Here is a 15,755-nt window from a genome sequence, read left to right on the forward strand (position 1 = left end):
CTGTGTGTTAGAAAGTTAAACAGCGAATCCATTAGCGAAAAGACGACGCGCAGTAGTTGGCCGTCACCGTCGTTTACCCGAAAGAATAAAATTTTAATTAAAATTTTTTCATGAACGCTTTTAATGGAAAGACAGGCGGTTGATCTCGGGTAAAGCCTTCTGCGAAATAAAAATGAACACGACGAGCGCTTAAACGAAGGATAGCGGTTAGGGGAGGAGGATGTGGAACGGGCTGGGCGCGGTTGAGGGGTGAGGAGGTGGTTAAACAAACGATGTCGTCAAGGCTTTCACGACAGCTTATCGAAAAGGTACAAAATTGTAGCTTGTAGCGTCTCTCATACATATACATACGTATGTAAGTTCGTTACGCGCTATGGAAATATATAACAAAAATAACATTGTTACCAGGGTCTCTCCTATAAATCATCTCAGAGAAAATTAGAAAAATACTCGAGCTTAAATTTTATTGAAAGCCTTGAAGGAAGGATCCTTTTTATCGAACGTTAAACATAAACCAATTCACTCATATCCTCCTCGCACGTTTTCCGGCTGTGTAAGTGCTATGAAAGTAAAGAAAAATACTCGATTATTATCTTCTTTACTTACGAAAAAAAAAAAAAAAAGAGAAATTAAGTACCTACTTGGTAGATGCTAGATATTATCAAGAACATCGACTTCGCTTTCAAGAAAAAAATGCATTAAATACGTCAATAAACAATATGCGGAATGGATATTCGGCGAATAAAGAATTGTTAACGATTGCGTGGTATATTTCGTTTAGTTTCTCTAGCGATGTGACCTTTAGTTTGACCGTCGCAAAGTAGAAAAGAACAGCACTAGGCCTGAAAAGAAAGGAGACAACTCTCGGCCAAACTACTATTAACCGGTGAGGAGCAGTACAGTTCTGCACGGAAAAATTAACCATTTTATTCACTAAAATTGGATTGCTCAAATGTGCTGTTATTGGTACCAATTACCACTGAAAATATCAACGAGATGTTTATTTATATTTGAAGACATATTAAAGGCTTTAACGCTTGTTTTCGGCTTGCACTACTATTAATGATTGAACAAAACTCTAGGTAGATACTATATGAAAAAGTATGCTTAATGAACAAGAGCCCAGAGTATAATGAGCTTTTTTCTCCCTACCTACGATTTTACCAGCGCGCATCCAAAACATTGGAAGAGGCACATCGCTAGAGAAAGTAAACGAAGTATACTTACAAAATTCAATTACAGAGGAGTTAGAAAGAATTTGTTTATGTAATAATAGACAATTTCCAGTTTTTCGGAAAAATATTGCCGCCACTAAGGAATGCAGCAACAGCAGAAATCTTTTCTTCCGGCTTTTTGTTTTAGTGATTCAGAATCTAAAATGACAAACGTAATCTCGCAGCTTTTCCTTCCGGGGAGATACCAATCGATTATTAAGGAAATTAATCTGTAGATAAGTTTCAATTTTAATACGATTAATCATCCAGGGGAATCATTCCAGCATTGGCATATTTTTTTTTGTAATAAAGTTGTAGTTTGCGGTTTTTTTGTTTATAACAACTGCATTTTATGTGTCGTAAACGAATAAAAGGAAACGACTTGACGCGGGTAATATTCAAATACGTATGCGATAAGTAAAACGCTTTAAATTAGCTACGGAATTAAAACAGTCAGTTATATGCGACTGCATTTGGCTTCAACCGATGTTCATAAATGCGTTAATAAGGCTAATCGTGTGCATTATGTCGGTAATGAATAGCATTCTTGTATGTGTTTGCAGAGAGAGATTACGTGTATGTGTATCAGTGTGTTTGTACAGAACGTGTGTCTCTGAATGAAAATTATTCAATCACTGGCAATTTAGCTGAATTAACATTTCTTTTACATTCTTCATTGCCCTCGTTGAATGCATTCACAACACTATTAATCAACTCTGATGGTGTAAATTAAAAATCCTACCAATAAAAGTAAATTTGTTAAAAAACAAAAAAAAATGGATATTGCCCCGGATGATTCATAATTTTTAATTATAGCATAGATTAATAGAGAGCTAAGGAATTGCTTTAAATATTGTACAATTTCTGACTTCTAATGTAATTGTTCTCATTCTGCGTTTTATACATTCAAACGTTTAAAAAATGGTTGATCGGATAAATTGTTGATCTGTTTTTTGTTCAGTCTGTAAAAAATCCAATTAACCGCCACCGAGCTGTAACGATTGCATTAAAAAACAATAACAGCAATTTCCTTTTCGGATTATCCGCCAGGGAAATATAGCACGTGTCGGTTATTTTGCAGAAAGAGAAACACATGGCCTCGTGGGTGGCGTGTTCATGAGTAGGAAGCAGTAACGTTCTGTCAGTCACAATGGGGGAACAACTCCCCTCCGGCCAAAAATTAATACTAACCCTGATTAAAAAATCTGCATAAGTCTGTCATAGGAGCGCTCGCTCTTTTATGGGCGTCATGGGAAAAAAAAATCACGCATCCACATGGAAGACGTGCCGCAGAAGGTGTTGAAATGTTTGATACGGAGTCACATGTGTAGTAGTTAAGAGTAAACGAAAGACTTAAACAGGAAACTTTAAGATTCCCGTAAAATATATTGTAATTATGATATTACAATACATACCATTCCTCTGTTAAGAAAGAACCTGTCTTAACGCCAAATTGTTTTTAAAAACCAATGTTGTTATAAACCAGTTCCATTCTATTACAAAAAAACGAGAACTCAAATGTCCAATTAAACGAGAATTCGATTACACAGACGACTAAAATTTTTTATAAAATAAAATGTTTACTAATATTATAAACGCTAATGTGTGTTTGTTTGCTACCATTTCACGCTTTTACTTTTTAACCGATCATCATGAAATTTTGTATAAACATTGCCAGGAGTACAGAAAAGGACATAGGATACTTTTTATCCAGAAAAAATACTGTTGCCGAGGGATAGAAAGATTAGTTTTATATGGTCGTCGATGATTTTTGACATAATTTAGGGCATTAACGCAAGCGAAGCCGCTAGTAAAACCTTTCATGAAATTTTGTATACACATTGTTAGGGGTACAGAAGACATCTTTTATCCAGAAAAAACTACTGCTTCCGGAGGAAAAATTGTTTTATGTGGTCGTCAATGATCTTTGACACACATTTAGTAGGACATAAATACAAGCGAAACTGCGGATAAAACCTATCAGTATACTTGATCATCCTAATACAGTTACACTAACTTCATTTGGGTGTTTCATTCCCACCAGCCAGTAATGCTGCTGGAAGGTAGGGCGGAAGGGCCTTTTCAGCCTGCTTTCAGGAATCGTGGGAATGGGTGGGTGGTGGTTCGGGTGAGAATGATGAGACGGACGAAATGAAGACAGAAGAGAATGAAAGATTATCTGTGGAATATTACTACCCCAGCATTTGCCTAAGTGGTCCAAGGAAACCACAGAAAAACTTGGACCAAGGCAGACGGACCCGGAATCGAACGAGCGTCCTCCCGAATGCTAAGCAATGGTCTAAACCTCTAGGCCATGCCGCTCGGTAATACAGTTACACAAAATCTTAAGGAGTCACTAACAGTACCCTAAATATTAAATTTCTCGGTACCACTGGATTTATGACTGAAAATTTTGAGCTGTTTTTGTGAAAATGTACTGCTAACATTTAAATAAAGAAACATTCCACTATCCCTGTAACAAATTACATTTGTTAGACTTTAATCTCTATCTATCTACAATATCTTTTGACAAACTAATGATATTTCTGATTCGGATAATTATTTTACGTAATTAACAGTTATCTGCTCTTGTAATTAATGCCACTTATAATTGAATTTATTTGCAAGAAAAAATAAAAAGGATTATGGACGACTTAATGTACGACCGATAAGTGCATACTGCAACATTATAATTACAAATTATTATGCTTTTCGACAGCAGGACTCTTATTAGCCATTGCGCATCCATGGGTGTGGAAATATCAGAGATTATGTTAAAATAGCTCGCTTGTACGTTTTTCGCTGTCCCTTTTCCAATCAATTTAGAAGCGCTCGCCCATCCCATTGAATTAGATGGAAATTGGTTCATTAAAGTTGCTAAACGATCGTTTTATATCCATGGATATGTAAATGAAAGATGAAGGCGCGCTACCAGCAGCGAGGCGCACAGACCACCCCGGCGCGACGCAACGCTCCACGAAGGCAGAGGGGAAGTCCCGAAACTGGCCGCTCAGAATGGAATTAAAGCAGCTGGGCTAATCCACAATTACCCGATATCGCAATACATAATCGGAATTCAATTTGCTAGGGATGCTGATAGCAATGAATAGCATTAACAGAAATTTCTGTTTCACGAAAACAGCATTTGAACGTTGCAAATGTACAGTTGATTTTTTAATGAGAGAGATACGTGTATGCCTAATGATGGTTTAATAGTGTTCCATTTTGATTTATGTTTAATGGAAAAAGGCACTGAGACAATTTAATATGTTAAAGGCAAAAGTTCCAACACTTAAATAAATAAATATGAATTAATAACTTATTTTAAAGTATTTAAACCATTTTTGCTTAGTAAAGATATAGAGTCTTCTGTTCTCCTATTCTTTCCAATACCTTTTCGTTTCTAGACTTCTCTATTCACCGTATCTCCATCATATCGCCACCACCGTCCATGTTTCGCACCCGTGCAGCGCCGCGCTCCGACACAATATTTTTCGAATTTCTAAGTTAACCATTGCCGAGCATAAAGGTGAGGTATCCTCTGCTTTATATTCCTATTACTCCTTCCTTACTCTGACATCCCAGATACCGAAAATCAGCCACTTCTTCTAATTTTTCGTCTCGTACCTTTATATTCGCTGTTTCCTTACTTTTTATTTATTCCCTTGCATGCCAGTATTTTTGTTTTACTTTTTTATTTATTATTTATTTTCATACAATATTGTTTTGTCCATTTTATTTAAAGCTATCACTACCTCCTCCTTGCTAGATGCTAATACTACTATTACTACTACGTAAATCTGAGCATACCAATATTTTGCCTCTGTAAATCTATCCCTACGGTTGTCCCAACCAAAGTTTTAGTAACTTGATGTCCATATTGCGTACATTCGATTAACCAGTCTAGCCCCCAGCCCTGTTCAAAACTCAAAACCTCATACTCATAGGGTAAACTTTCTTTTTTCTTGACATGAAATTAGTGTGAATAATCGTAGTTGCAATAGAACTGGAAAAATTGAAAAGACTTTAACAACTTCCTTTCGTTAATAGGAAAAAACAAAGGCGTTTATTTTCAGTTATAATTTAACTTGTAATTTACTACTTTTGTGTGTCTTTAAAAAAGGTATCGTTACATATGGACTGTAGAATCTATTTCCATCAGAAAGCTCATAAAATGTACACGCAGGCTGCAAATAATGACTTTACACAATAATATAAAGAGCCGTCCAAATGTTCTTGTTTCTGTGGAAAATATTTTCGCTTTTCCGACAATTTAGCACGTTTAATGTGCGACAAAATGCGAGAAAACACAAATTAAAAATCACGAATTAGACACGTTGCGTCGCCGAGGAAGTTTCGGTTTTCAAAAAGAAATAAAACTGAATCTACAGAAAGTACAGTTTGTATGAGTCATCCGAAAACTATTGTACTTGGAATTGTGGTTTTGTAGTAAAAAGCAACTCAATTTCGAAAATATGGTCTAACACAGTATGAAAAGGAGAGTCAAAATATGTCATTAGGATTCTAAAATTCTTACTTCATCATCATCATAAGGTCGTCAGTCCTATGACTGGTTGGACTTGTCCTTGTGTTTTCCTAGATACCTAAAGTCAGCCACTTCTTCTAATTTTTCGTGTCCTTTCTTATGTGCAAATCTAAGCAAACTAATATTTTTCCCATGTATATCTATCGCTACAGTGTACTGTTTTTAATGATGTTGATCGCGCTTTCGATGTAAATATTAAAAAGTATAGGTAGTGGTTCTTACTGATAAATAAATAAAAGAATTTACCTCTTCTGAATTTAAATGTAACACTTTCCAGATGTTTCTCTACACATACCTTTCCTATAGAGGATCCTTTAAAACTTTTAGGTGTAAAAGGGGCAAAAAAAGTTTGAGAAACGCTGCTTTAATGTAAACGAACGAAAGTTCTTAAGAAACGGCTCTTAAGTTTTCGTTTTATTTCTTATCAAAATGGTGTCAAATGTAACACTGTTGGTCGCTTTCACGATTCACTTCCACTAAAAGCTGATAAGCCGCAATCTTTCGTTGATAGACGATCTGACTCCTTTTCATGATGGCTGTTGAAGCGGAAGGCCTATTTCGAAGAACTTTTCTATTGATAGGAAATGCTCTTTACAACTATGTACTAATCAGTGGATTGTTTCAGAAAGTTAGCGAGCGACCTAAGACGAAGACGCCCCGACCTTAGGGCGACTTCGTTTTCACTCTCGTTCTCCTTCCGTCGGAAATCCCCCGTCGTTCTTCTTCCTCCAGTTTTGGCTCATTTTCCAAGTCCGGGTAGATCTTTCAGGATGCAATTAAGTATACGACGGATCCTATAATAAAACCGGTAAGAATTCATCCTTTGAACAACACTAATTAAACAACTAACGCATCTCGAAGCTCTCAGCTAGCAGTCTTCTCGGCGATAGAGACGAGACACCGAGACACAAGACGAAAGATCGTGCTAGCGATAACTTTAAGAAAGCAACCTCTGCTTCTGAAAGTAATTTGGGAGATGAAGTTACTTGAAGGCTTTCGATTGTCGGTTTAAGGATGATATTGCTACTCGCAAGCTAATTCTGGGTTGCGATATAAGATATGAAGCTGTTGTTGTCGATGGTTTCGTTTTCGAGGACTACATTCTCTCTATCTCGAGGCAGGGAACGAAAACGATCGAATTTCATCCGGAACAAACAATTTTATTGGCAGACGGTACGTTTGTCCCATTATCCACAATCGATATGTGTGTCTCAATAATTTATTCTCAAACTATTCTTGGACATCGTTGGTGGTCCACAAACCGTACAGTTACATTTGTGTTTAGCACATCATCAACTCAATAAATCGAATGAGAATTTCTTGATTGTCTGACCTTCTCGTCCGATAGAAAGAATAAATAATGCGAGAACGAGAAAATGAAATTAAATACTCAGAAAAGCAAATTTTGATGACCTTTACGCTGTGAAAGCCAAAAATCATTATTAAGCATTCACATCGACTAAAATGAAAAAAGTTGTGATATAATGATCGTGAAGATTTGATAAAATCAATAGGACTATTCAAACTATTTCTTTGAAAAACAGTTAAGTTTTTTGTTTTTCATTTTCAAATTGTAAAAATAGCCACTGATAGGAAATATTTACTAACTGTGTTGATAGTGCTCACGAAACATTTTAATATTTTAATTTTCAAAGTTATAGTTCTTTTGATACATTGAGAGTAAAATTTTAAAATGCAACGGAATCTGCGCGCGCACAGTTAACGTAAATTTGACGGTACGAAGTCAGTAACGTGTGGCTACGAAAGCCAGTATGTGGGTAGTTCGAGATCAAGACTGGCATCTGTGATGTCAGTGCTTACTGATTGGGGTGACTTCGCATCCGCGCTAGCAGGGTGATATTATTTAAATATGTAACCAAAATAATTGTTTAAATAAATATATGTATAATAATTATTAGGCATATATAAACCAGCTAAATAAATATGTAAACTTTTTCAAATATTCACAAATAATAGGCTGACTTCAGCTAAACAGAAATGAATACTAACATGGTTAATAAATATTTGAAATTTATCATTAATAATCAAAGTAAAATGTAAAATGTCGACGTCGGCAGAAACCAACGCAATTAGCTCCCAGACTTCTAGTTGAGATTCAAAGATACAACCACAAATTTGATTAAGGAATTAAGGATAAGGCTATAAAATGAAAAGTTACGACTTTTAAAGAATTCAGTGGAAATGTAACCGAAGTCTCCAGCAGATATTAGTGAACATTAACAAAGAAACGTAGGGTCATTTACAAAGTAGAAAGGTGGCAATTATGTACTTACTAATAGTCTGCGATTTTCCGTGTAGCATCTACGTAAAGAGCAGAGATTTCTTAGACTCACCTGAAAAGAAAGATAGAATAACATTTTATTCAAATCTGGGAATATGTACCATTAGGCAATAAATAATATATTATTTGTCGTATTTATATATGTATATCAAGTGGAATTATATGTAAAAAATATGAACTATATACAGGGTGTCTTAAGCAAGCGCGTTTCCTCAATAACTGCTTTACAGTTAAAGATATCAAAAATTTTTCTTACAAAAGTAGTACCATATAGATAAGTATCTTTATATCCTAAAATTATGTTCGATTATACAGAGTGTCACATTTTTCCTGAAGGCAACCTAACTTCATTTTTTCAAATGGAATACATCAATTTTCATAAAATTCGCACTAAATCAATAAATAGTCTGTTGCAGTGCTCTGCGCCATTTTGAATGACTCTGAAACGAAAGCACATAGAGGTGTGCTACATCAACGCAAACATGTTCTTTTTAACTGCATTGAAATCTACCACTTCCAAAATAAATTGTTTCGAACTATTTTTTTTAATGGAATGTTTTTTTTTGTCAGCTCATCATTTGCAAAATTTTATTTCCTTTCGTCCAATACGTTATTATCTAAAAGCCGTACTCCGAATCTCGAGTTAAAGGAAAATTCGACTTAGAAAAAAAAATATTCGAGTTATAAATATTCCAAGTACAGAAGTTCGATTCTAAATGTTATTGAATGTAAAGGATGTTTTCCAATTTTTCGTTCATTGCCTTTCCCTCGACCGAAAGTAAATTTGAAAAACGTTTTCGTGCAGGTAGGTAACTTTGATAAACTTGTTGTTCAAAAAAAAAGACGTAAACTACTGCGACTGTTAATCTACGTAATTTCCACGGAGCGAACGACCTAGCTCACCAGAGAGACCCTGTTGAGAAAACAAATGCTCTCGGGGCTGTCGATGTTGAGGTGGGAAAGCTGAGGTAGTTATCCTGCAGTCCAATGCAGGCTACCACACGAACACACGCTGGGGTCGAGATACAAACGACGAATGCTATCGATTATAGCGTATTAACGGTGGATTTATCAACAACGGTTCTCGTATCTCTTAACAAAATCGTAGCACAAATCCCAATGGATTGACGAAAAGCTAACCATTGAAGTTGATTCGCGATATATGTTACGTTAATACGTAAAGTAGTTAATGTGTTTTATTTTTATTTTAGAGTAAATTGCACAACGGAAAGCGATTCTACTTTGAAATGTTAAAAATAATGTTAAATGATATTTGAGGTACCTATTGGTCGGCTTGATATCGTTTGTAAAACAAAAGTAAAAATTAAAGCAGTGGACTTTGCTTTCCTTGTGTACATGTAAACTTAATAGGCGCACCTCAACATTTGTAGTTACAGAAATTCATATTGTACCGAGCACGAGTGTGTTTGTGTGCGATCGAGCACACGTGTGCGTGAACGGCTTATCGATTCGCCGACTAGCCGCAGGCGCCTTTTTTCATGTGCGCCGTATTTGTAAGTGTGTGTGTCTTACCTGCGTTCTGGGAAAGCAGTTAGAGTTCAAAGAAAAAATAAACTATCCGGATGTTTCCAGAAGAGTCCCGAAAGTAAACAAAAGAGACGATCGCCGAGAGGGGGCAGAAATAAATTGACCGTTGTAGAAGTGTAGTAGAAATAAATTGACAATGATAGCGGTGAAACAAATAGTGCAGTGAATAGTGAAATATCAACAGTAGTGTAAATAAATAGAATAATTCATAACTTAAGTTTAGTAATAATTTAATAGTGTTTTTAAGTTCTTTAATAATTAGTGTAAATAAATAGTTTTTGCCGTNAGAAGTTGACTTTAACGGTGTTGATGGTGAGTCCTATGAGCGATTTCTGGTAGATCTGGATGAATCAAATGATGTTGGTGAAACTGATCTGCTCGTCCCCGATGGATAGGATGAACTTCGAATATTACACTTTGATAGGAAATAAATGACGTTTTATTGTTATCCGCTATATCCGGCTCGAAGGACCATGTTGAATGTTGCGGGTGTGTTGCTGGCCTAGATTTTCCTAAGGAACACTTAAACCCTCTTCGATAAAAATTAATTTATCGAAGTCTATTTTTTAGATATAACGGCCGAATATTTTCTATCGGTGGTATTCTTCTTGGAGCAGTACGAGCAGTAAACGACTTATGTGATTTTTAACTTTTTAATAATCAACATACACTTAAACTAACACCAAAAAAAAACACTTAAAAATAACTACAATGAATGAACTACTGATGAACTGAATAGATAATTGATTGAACTTGGCAGAGAAAACTAAATGGTTGAAAACATGAAAACTTAATGAACTTTTAGATAGATAAAATGCTTAAATATGACAAGAAAATATAGGGGGTGGAGGTACGTTAGTGGGGTGTTTTTGACCTTAGGCTACGGTTAGTGACTACGTGACTAAAATCAGAATATTGTTGTGGATGGAAAGACCATCGACCCATCTGGTGACTAACGCGAAGGGACGTTACCTGCCGAGGAAAAACCTAAATACAATAACGATAACATTCCTTTGTTGCAGGCACGTTATTATAAACTTAACACTGCGAAATACACAAATGTTTTTCGTTGTTCAAAAGGCGCCTCATGAATTGCGCCCCAACAACTATTATGTACCTAATTATTACCTGGATATCTACTTTTCTGCTTTTTCATTATTGATACCTGCCTACGTAAAAATAATACGATTAACAAGAGAATACTTTTTAAACGATATATATAAATAAATAAAGAGAAGAGGGTACTTAACTCTTTTTCGTTTGTAACGCAATTAATAAAAAGTTTTTCAAAAGTTTATAAGAACTATCGAAGTCAGATATAATTTATCAGATAGTACACGTCTTCTCCTTTATAAAAAGTAAAGAAACTATACAATATTAATCCGACACCACGACATCTCTTATTTCAACATTACTACGTCGGCGCTGTAATTACAGAAGCAACTTTACAAAAGTAAAACTGAGTCATATGAGAATATTTTACAAAATTTCAGTTATCATAAATATAAAAATACATAGTACAAAAGAACTTCTGTAAATACTGTCACATTTTGTGTAGATGCTAAGTGAACCACAACAGGAGCTTTTCGCATAAAATGCGTACGTAATTGTTTGAATTAAAAACACAATTTTATTTAAACAGAAGCTCAGAATGTCTTTTCAATATTTTATTCTTTACATAAACCTAAATACATCAGTGGGAGTAACTTCTGAGTATATTTAATTTACCTATATATGTATTTACGTTATCAAAAAATAATGATTTGTATAACCACCGACAAGAGCTTTACAGGATATGCTTATTGAATTTCTCGATAAAAATAGCAGAAATATTCATTTGGTAAAAATAAGACTGCTATTTTTAGAATGAAACGTATGTACATTTTGCATTACAGAAATCTTAAGAATCTTCTCCTCCTACTTAGTCCCTGATGAAATAATCCCCTTTCCAGTTCTTCTCAAAACTTTCTCTAGGTGCATACAGATATAATAAAATATTTTCTTAAAAAAGATATTTTTATCACAATTTGCCGGACCTTTAGATCGACACGATAAAAAAGCATGGGTGCTGATGTCAGTCAGGAATTACTGTCTGTGTCGAAATTAAACCTTATCTTTTTTTCTTTGAGAGAGAGAGAGAGAGAGATCAATTTCAGGGACTGAAAGCGAAATGAGTGCTGGAGTGCCTTGACGTGCAAAAGGGCAGAGCCAGATCCATAAAAGGGGCATCGTTTCTGGCATGAATGCTGGGCACGTCGAGTCCGAATGGTCTGACGAGACAATCGCCAGGGAAATCTCGATCCACGTCATCACAAGCAGTTTATAATTTTTGAAACTCAACGACCACGCATTTTTCTTACTTATTTTGCGATAAAGCGCAATTTATGGGCCACTTTTTCACTACGTTGGTGTTGCTTTCGCTACAAGCTCGAAAATGCTCATGCCGATAAACCCGCCAATGAAGCGCACAAATACAACCAGTGCATTCATAAAATCCTCTTCGACTGTAAACAATTAACGAATAGAATACTTATGATTAAGGTTTTGGTTTCGTTGTGTTTTGATGTTCGAGGTGATGAAATAAAAAGCGGAATAAAACGTTAACAAACTTTAATAAAACAAGAACGGAAAATGAAACTAGAATTTAAGAAAGTAGTATTTGAAAGTAGTAGTTAGGAAGGATAAGAGAGATCTGATAGTAGATTGAAAATTAGAATACTACTTAGATTATAAGGGAGGAGTTGGAAGAATAAAAATTAAGGTAGGGAACGAATTAGAACATGAAAAGTCACCTTAAATCAATACACGTCCGCATCCGCAATCCGCTTCCGCTTGCTTACCATGTTTACTATTTACTTCTGTGTCCGCTTCTGTTTCCGTTACGACACTTCCGTTGCATCCTAGGGTCATATAGGTCAAAACACTTTCGTTTATATGTATATGTGCCCTCTCAGAAAAATTCCTCGGTAGTTCCCGAAAACAGATTAATTGAGGTCCATTTTAAAGCATTCTCATGGCGGTAGAGCGTTTGCATGGCCAGTTCGGATGGCAATATCGAACTGATTTGCGTTTTCGCATTTGACTGATCCCCCATAAAACAGGCAATAACCATTGCATCTAAATCCCATTAAACATTCATTCCGTCCCATAGGTGCGGCGTATGGAGTTCCCGTATCATATAACTGTCTCAATTAACACTTTAATTTATTATACGTTGCCGTAAACGGCTTGGCGCAAAACACAAACGCAATTTGCATCGTATTATTGGATTTCGTGTCAATTATACATATATTTTCAATCGGATTTTAAAGGTATTATCTATTTACATAAACTACATTTTACGTGGGCGTAAGCTTGCTTGCGTAGAGGCCCTTTTAACTCTCTATTCGCTTTTAGGATTTATCGAACGTCAACCACTAAATTGGTATCGATGTCCACTTGATTTTAGGAAATTCAAACTTACACATGACTATATCAAGTTCTCATAACACATCTATAATACCTAATTTATTAATACTCTTAATTAATATAAGTAAATTGTCTATAAAAGAAGCTTTTTAAGCAACAAATTTTAACTCAAAGTAATTTTTCTTGTTATGGAATTATCTTCTAAATAAAACATTATATTTAAATAAAGTATAAGAATGTTTCAAGAATAACCTAATAAAAACAACTCAACAATTGTTTCGACCTATTCGGTCATTTTCAAGAGTATAGAAAACGGAATTACAACGTAGAGACAAGGGTAAAATTACATGGAAACTTAAATTTTAGCAATTAACAATGATGTATTTTCTGGTTACTATTTTTTTTCTGATTATTAACTAGGATTTTTCCTGCTTGGAGAACATTCTTAATCTCTAAATTTTCTAAAAGTGTTTTAGTTGTTCTTTAGTTTTTGGAAGTCCATGTAGTCTAACAGTTTCACATTATCGAAGTCTATGCCATATTTATTTGTAACGCAATATTCCGGTAATCTTTTTGAAACCTTTTGTTTTTTATATTGTCGATATGTTCTTGAAGACGAGTAGCAACAGAACGCTCACTTTGCCCAACGTATGCAGCTTTGCATGTCGCACACCTAAGTTGATGAACGCCATTTCTTTTTAGTTTTTAGTTTATTATCTCAATTTGGCTAACCGATCAAAAAAATATATCAGTGGACGTACTAGTTACGATTCGATCCCGACCATTTAACTTCAACCACCCTCCCGACCACAGTTTGATAAGCTTCGTAGACGACCGGCCTAATTTCGCAATTACAATTACAATTACCGTTAATAATTCTCGAATTTTCTATTCCGTTAGCCAATTATCTACTTTGTTGATATTCCAATTTCATTAATTAAATACCCATTATAGTCAAATCCCCATTTAAATTCCGACAATCCCGCATTTTAGATTCCTTGCATAATGGGTTTGTATTTTTACGGTTATCAATAAATTGAAATGTTGAACATAACCTACCCGCGGATTATATTATCATAAAATTGTAAAGGGATTCGATTCGTTGCATGAATTAAATACTTTACATTCCGGGGATATTATTAGTTGATTAACTAACTGCATACGGACGATATTTAGTTTAAATGGATATTGTTTTGAGGCAGTCGATTACCCATTGTCGAGTTCGACGATCGATTCCCATCTGCTAAATCATTAACTACGTCACTGACGCTGTCATAAAGTATACCGACACAGGCATACACATATACATATATATATATACAATCTAATTAAGATACAGAGGTGGCGATTATGAAGCACATAATAAGCAATTTATTTTAAACGAATTATCGCGATCATTGTCATACAATCTACTTTTTAATGTGCCATTAGTGTTCATTGTCAGTGTGAATAACTTGTTGTTAGAAAATTTAGGAAATTTCTGGGTATCTTTATGTGAATAACGCGTTGTAGTCAGTTTACATTTTCTACTGATTTTTCTTCAAAATTTAATTCGCAATTGTAAGTAGACCTGTTATGTTTTTGACAAAATGGTGATGATTAATTAATGTTAACATTATTTATTTTGAGCTTTAATTGTCATATTACTCAAACTAAATTAGAATTTGTATAAAGTATTATAGGGTGTATAAGGGTGTGCAGTGGGGTGCATTCGGACAGCCAAACAGGGGGCACATTCGTACATTCAAAAGAAAAAGAAAGCTAAGGAAATAGAGTGATGAAAATTCAGAGGATTCTGAAGGATCGCAATTTAGCTTGCGGGAGAGTTCAACATCTCCAATCGATTTCCAAATGGACGAAGAGACTGATGTGACACCAGAGAAAATCAAAGATAATTGTTTTGTTTTGGTGAAGTTTGAGAAAAAGACTTCTATTGTTTATTACATCGGAAAAGTTCTCAGTCATTATTTGAATACAGAGCTGAAAATATCTTATCTTCGGAAGAAACCGGGATCATCATGGTCATTCTTTTTCCCTGATATAGAAGACATACACACTCTGTATATTAGCGATGTCGCCATGATCCTCCCTGATCCATAACCACGAGCGAGCTGTACAGCTAAAATGGCTAGACTTTTTACTTTTGCAGTTAATTTAAATAATTATAATGTGCAATAACTTCCAAAGTAACAACCAAATGTATGATTACCTACTTTAAGTTTAAATTGTCAAAGACTGTACAACAACCTCATAGAAAATGATTGTAAAGATCTCATTTAGACTGATTGTAAAGCTTAGAATTATCAAAAAGTAAACTAAGGATGAACGATTGATTTTTTGTTATTTTTCTATAGAAAGATTTATCGACCATGAGACAAGTCCAATATTATTAAGTTAGTTCTTTGACAAGTAAATACTTTTATAATAATTAATAAAAATTTAACGACTTTAATAGGCTTTTTAATTACCCTGTATCAATCTACCCCATGGCGTATGAAAGTATCCCACCTCCTGTACGAACGTACCCCGTACGTGGGGTACGTTGGTACAAATATCTTACAGTAGGAAAATGACTATAACTCTTTAACCTTTTGTCATAACAGTTTCGGACTTTTTTATAACAAACTACAATATTTTTGTTACACTTAGGTACATAAACTAGATAAATTCGACAATTAATCATAAAATAAAAAAATAAAATCTAAAATGTGTATGAAGGGTAACCACTTTCCCCTAC

The 15,755-nt window shown here is 34.8% G+C and overlaps 1 protein-coding gene across 4 annotated transcripts in view; it reads right to left on the minus strand.

Annotated features, from left to right (window-relative positions):
* LOC108745102 (teneurin-m) overlaps nt 1–15,755 on the minus strand; it is a 286,594-nt gene that overhangs the window by 148,410 nt on the left and 122,429 nt on the right. For 2 of the 4 annotated variants that reach the window (XM_025975753.1, XM_025975754.1), the window contains exon 1: nt 8,055–8,097. The exons of 1 other annotated variant lie outside the window; for it this stretch is intronic. In XM_025975753.1, coding sequence (XP_025831538.1) covers nt 8,055–8,082 — 28 coding nt within the window. In that variant the 5' untranslated portion in view covers nt 8,083–8,097. Of the gene's footprint in view, nt 1–8,054; nt 8,115–15,755 lie in introns of those variants that run through there. One more of the 4 variants, XM_025975751.1, reaches the window with a different exon arrangement.

This window comes from Agrilus planipennis, unplaced genomic scaffold (genome assembly GCF_000699045.2).
Source record: "Agrilus planipennis isolate EAB-ADULT unplaced genomic scaffold, Apla_2.0 scaffold37, whole genome shotgun sequence".
NCBI lineage: Eukaryota > Metazoa > Arthropoda > Insecta > Coleoptera > Buprestidae > Agrilus > Agrilus planipennis.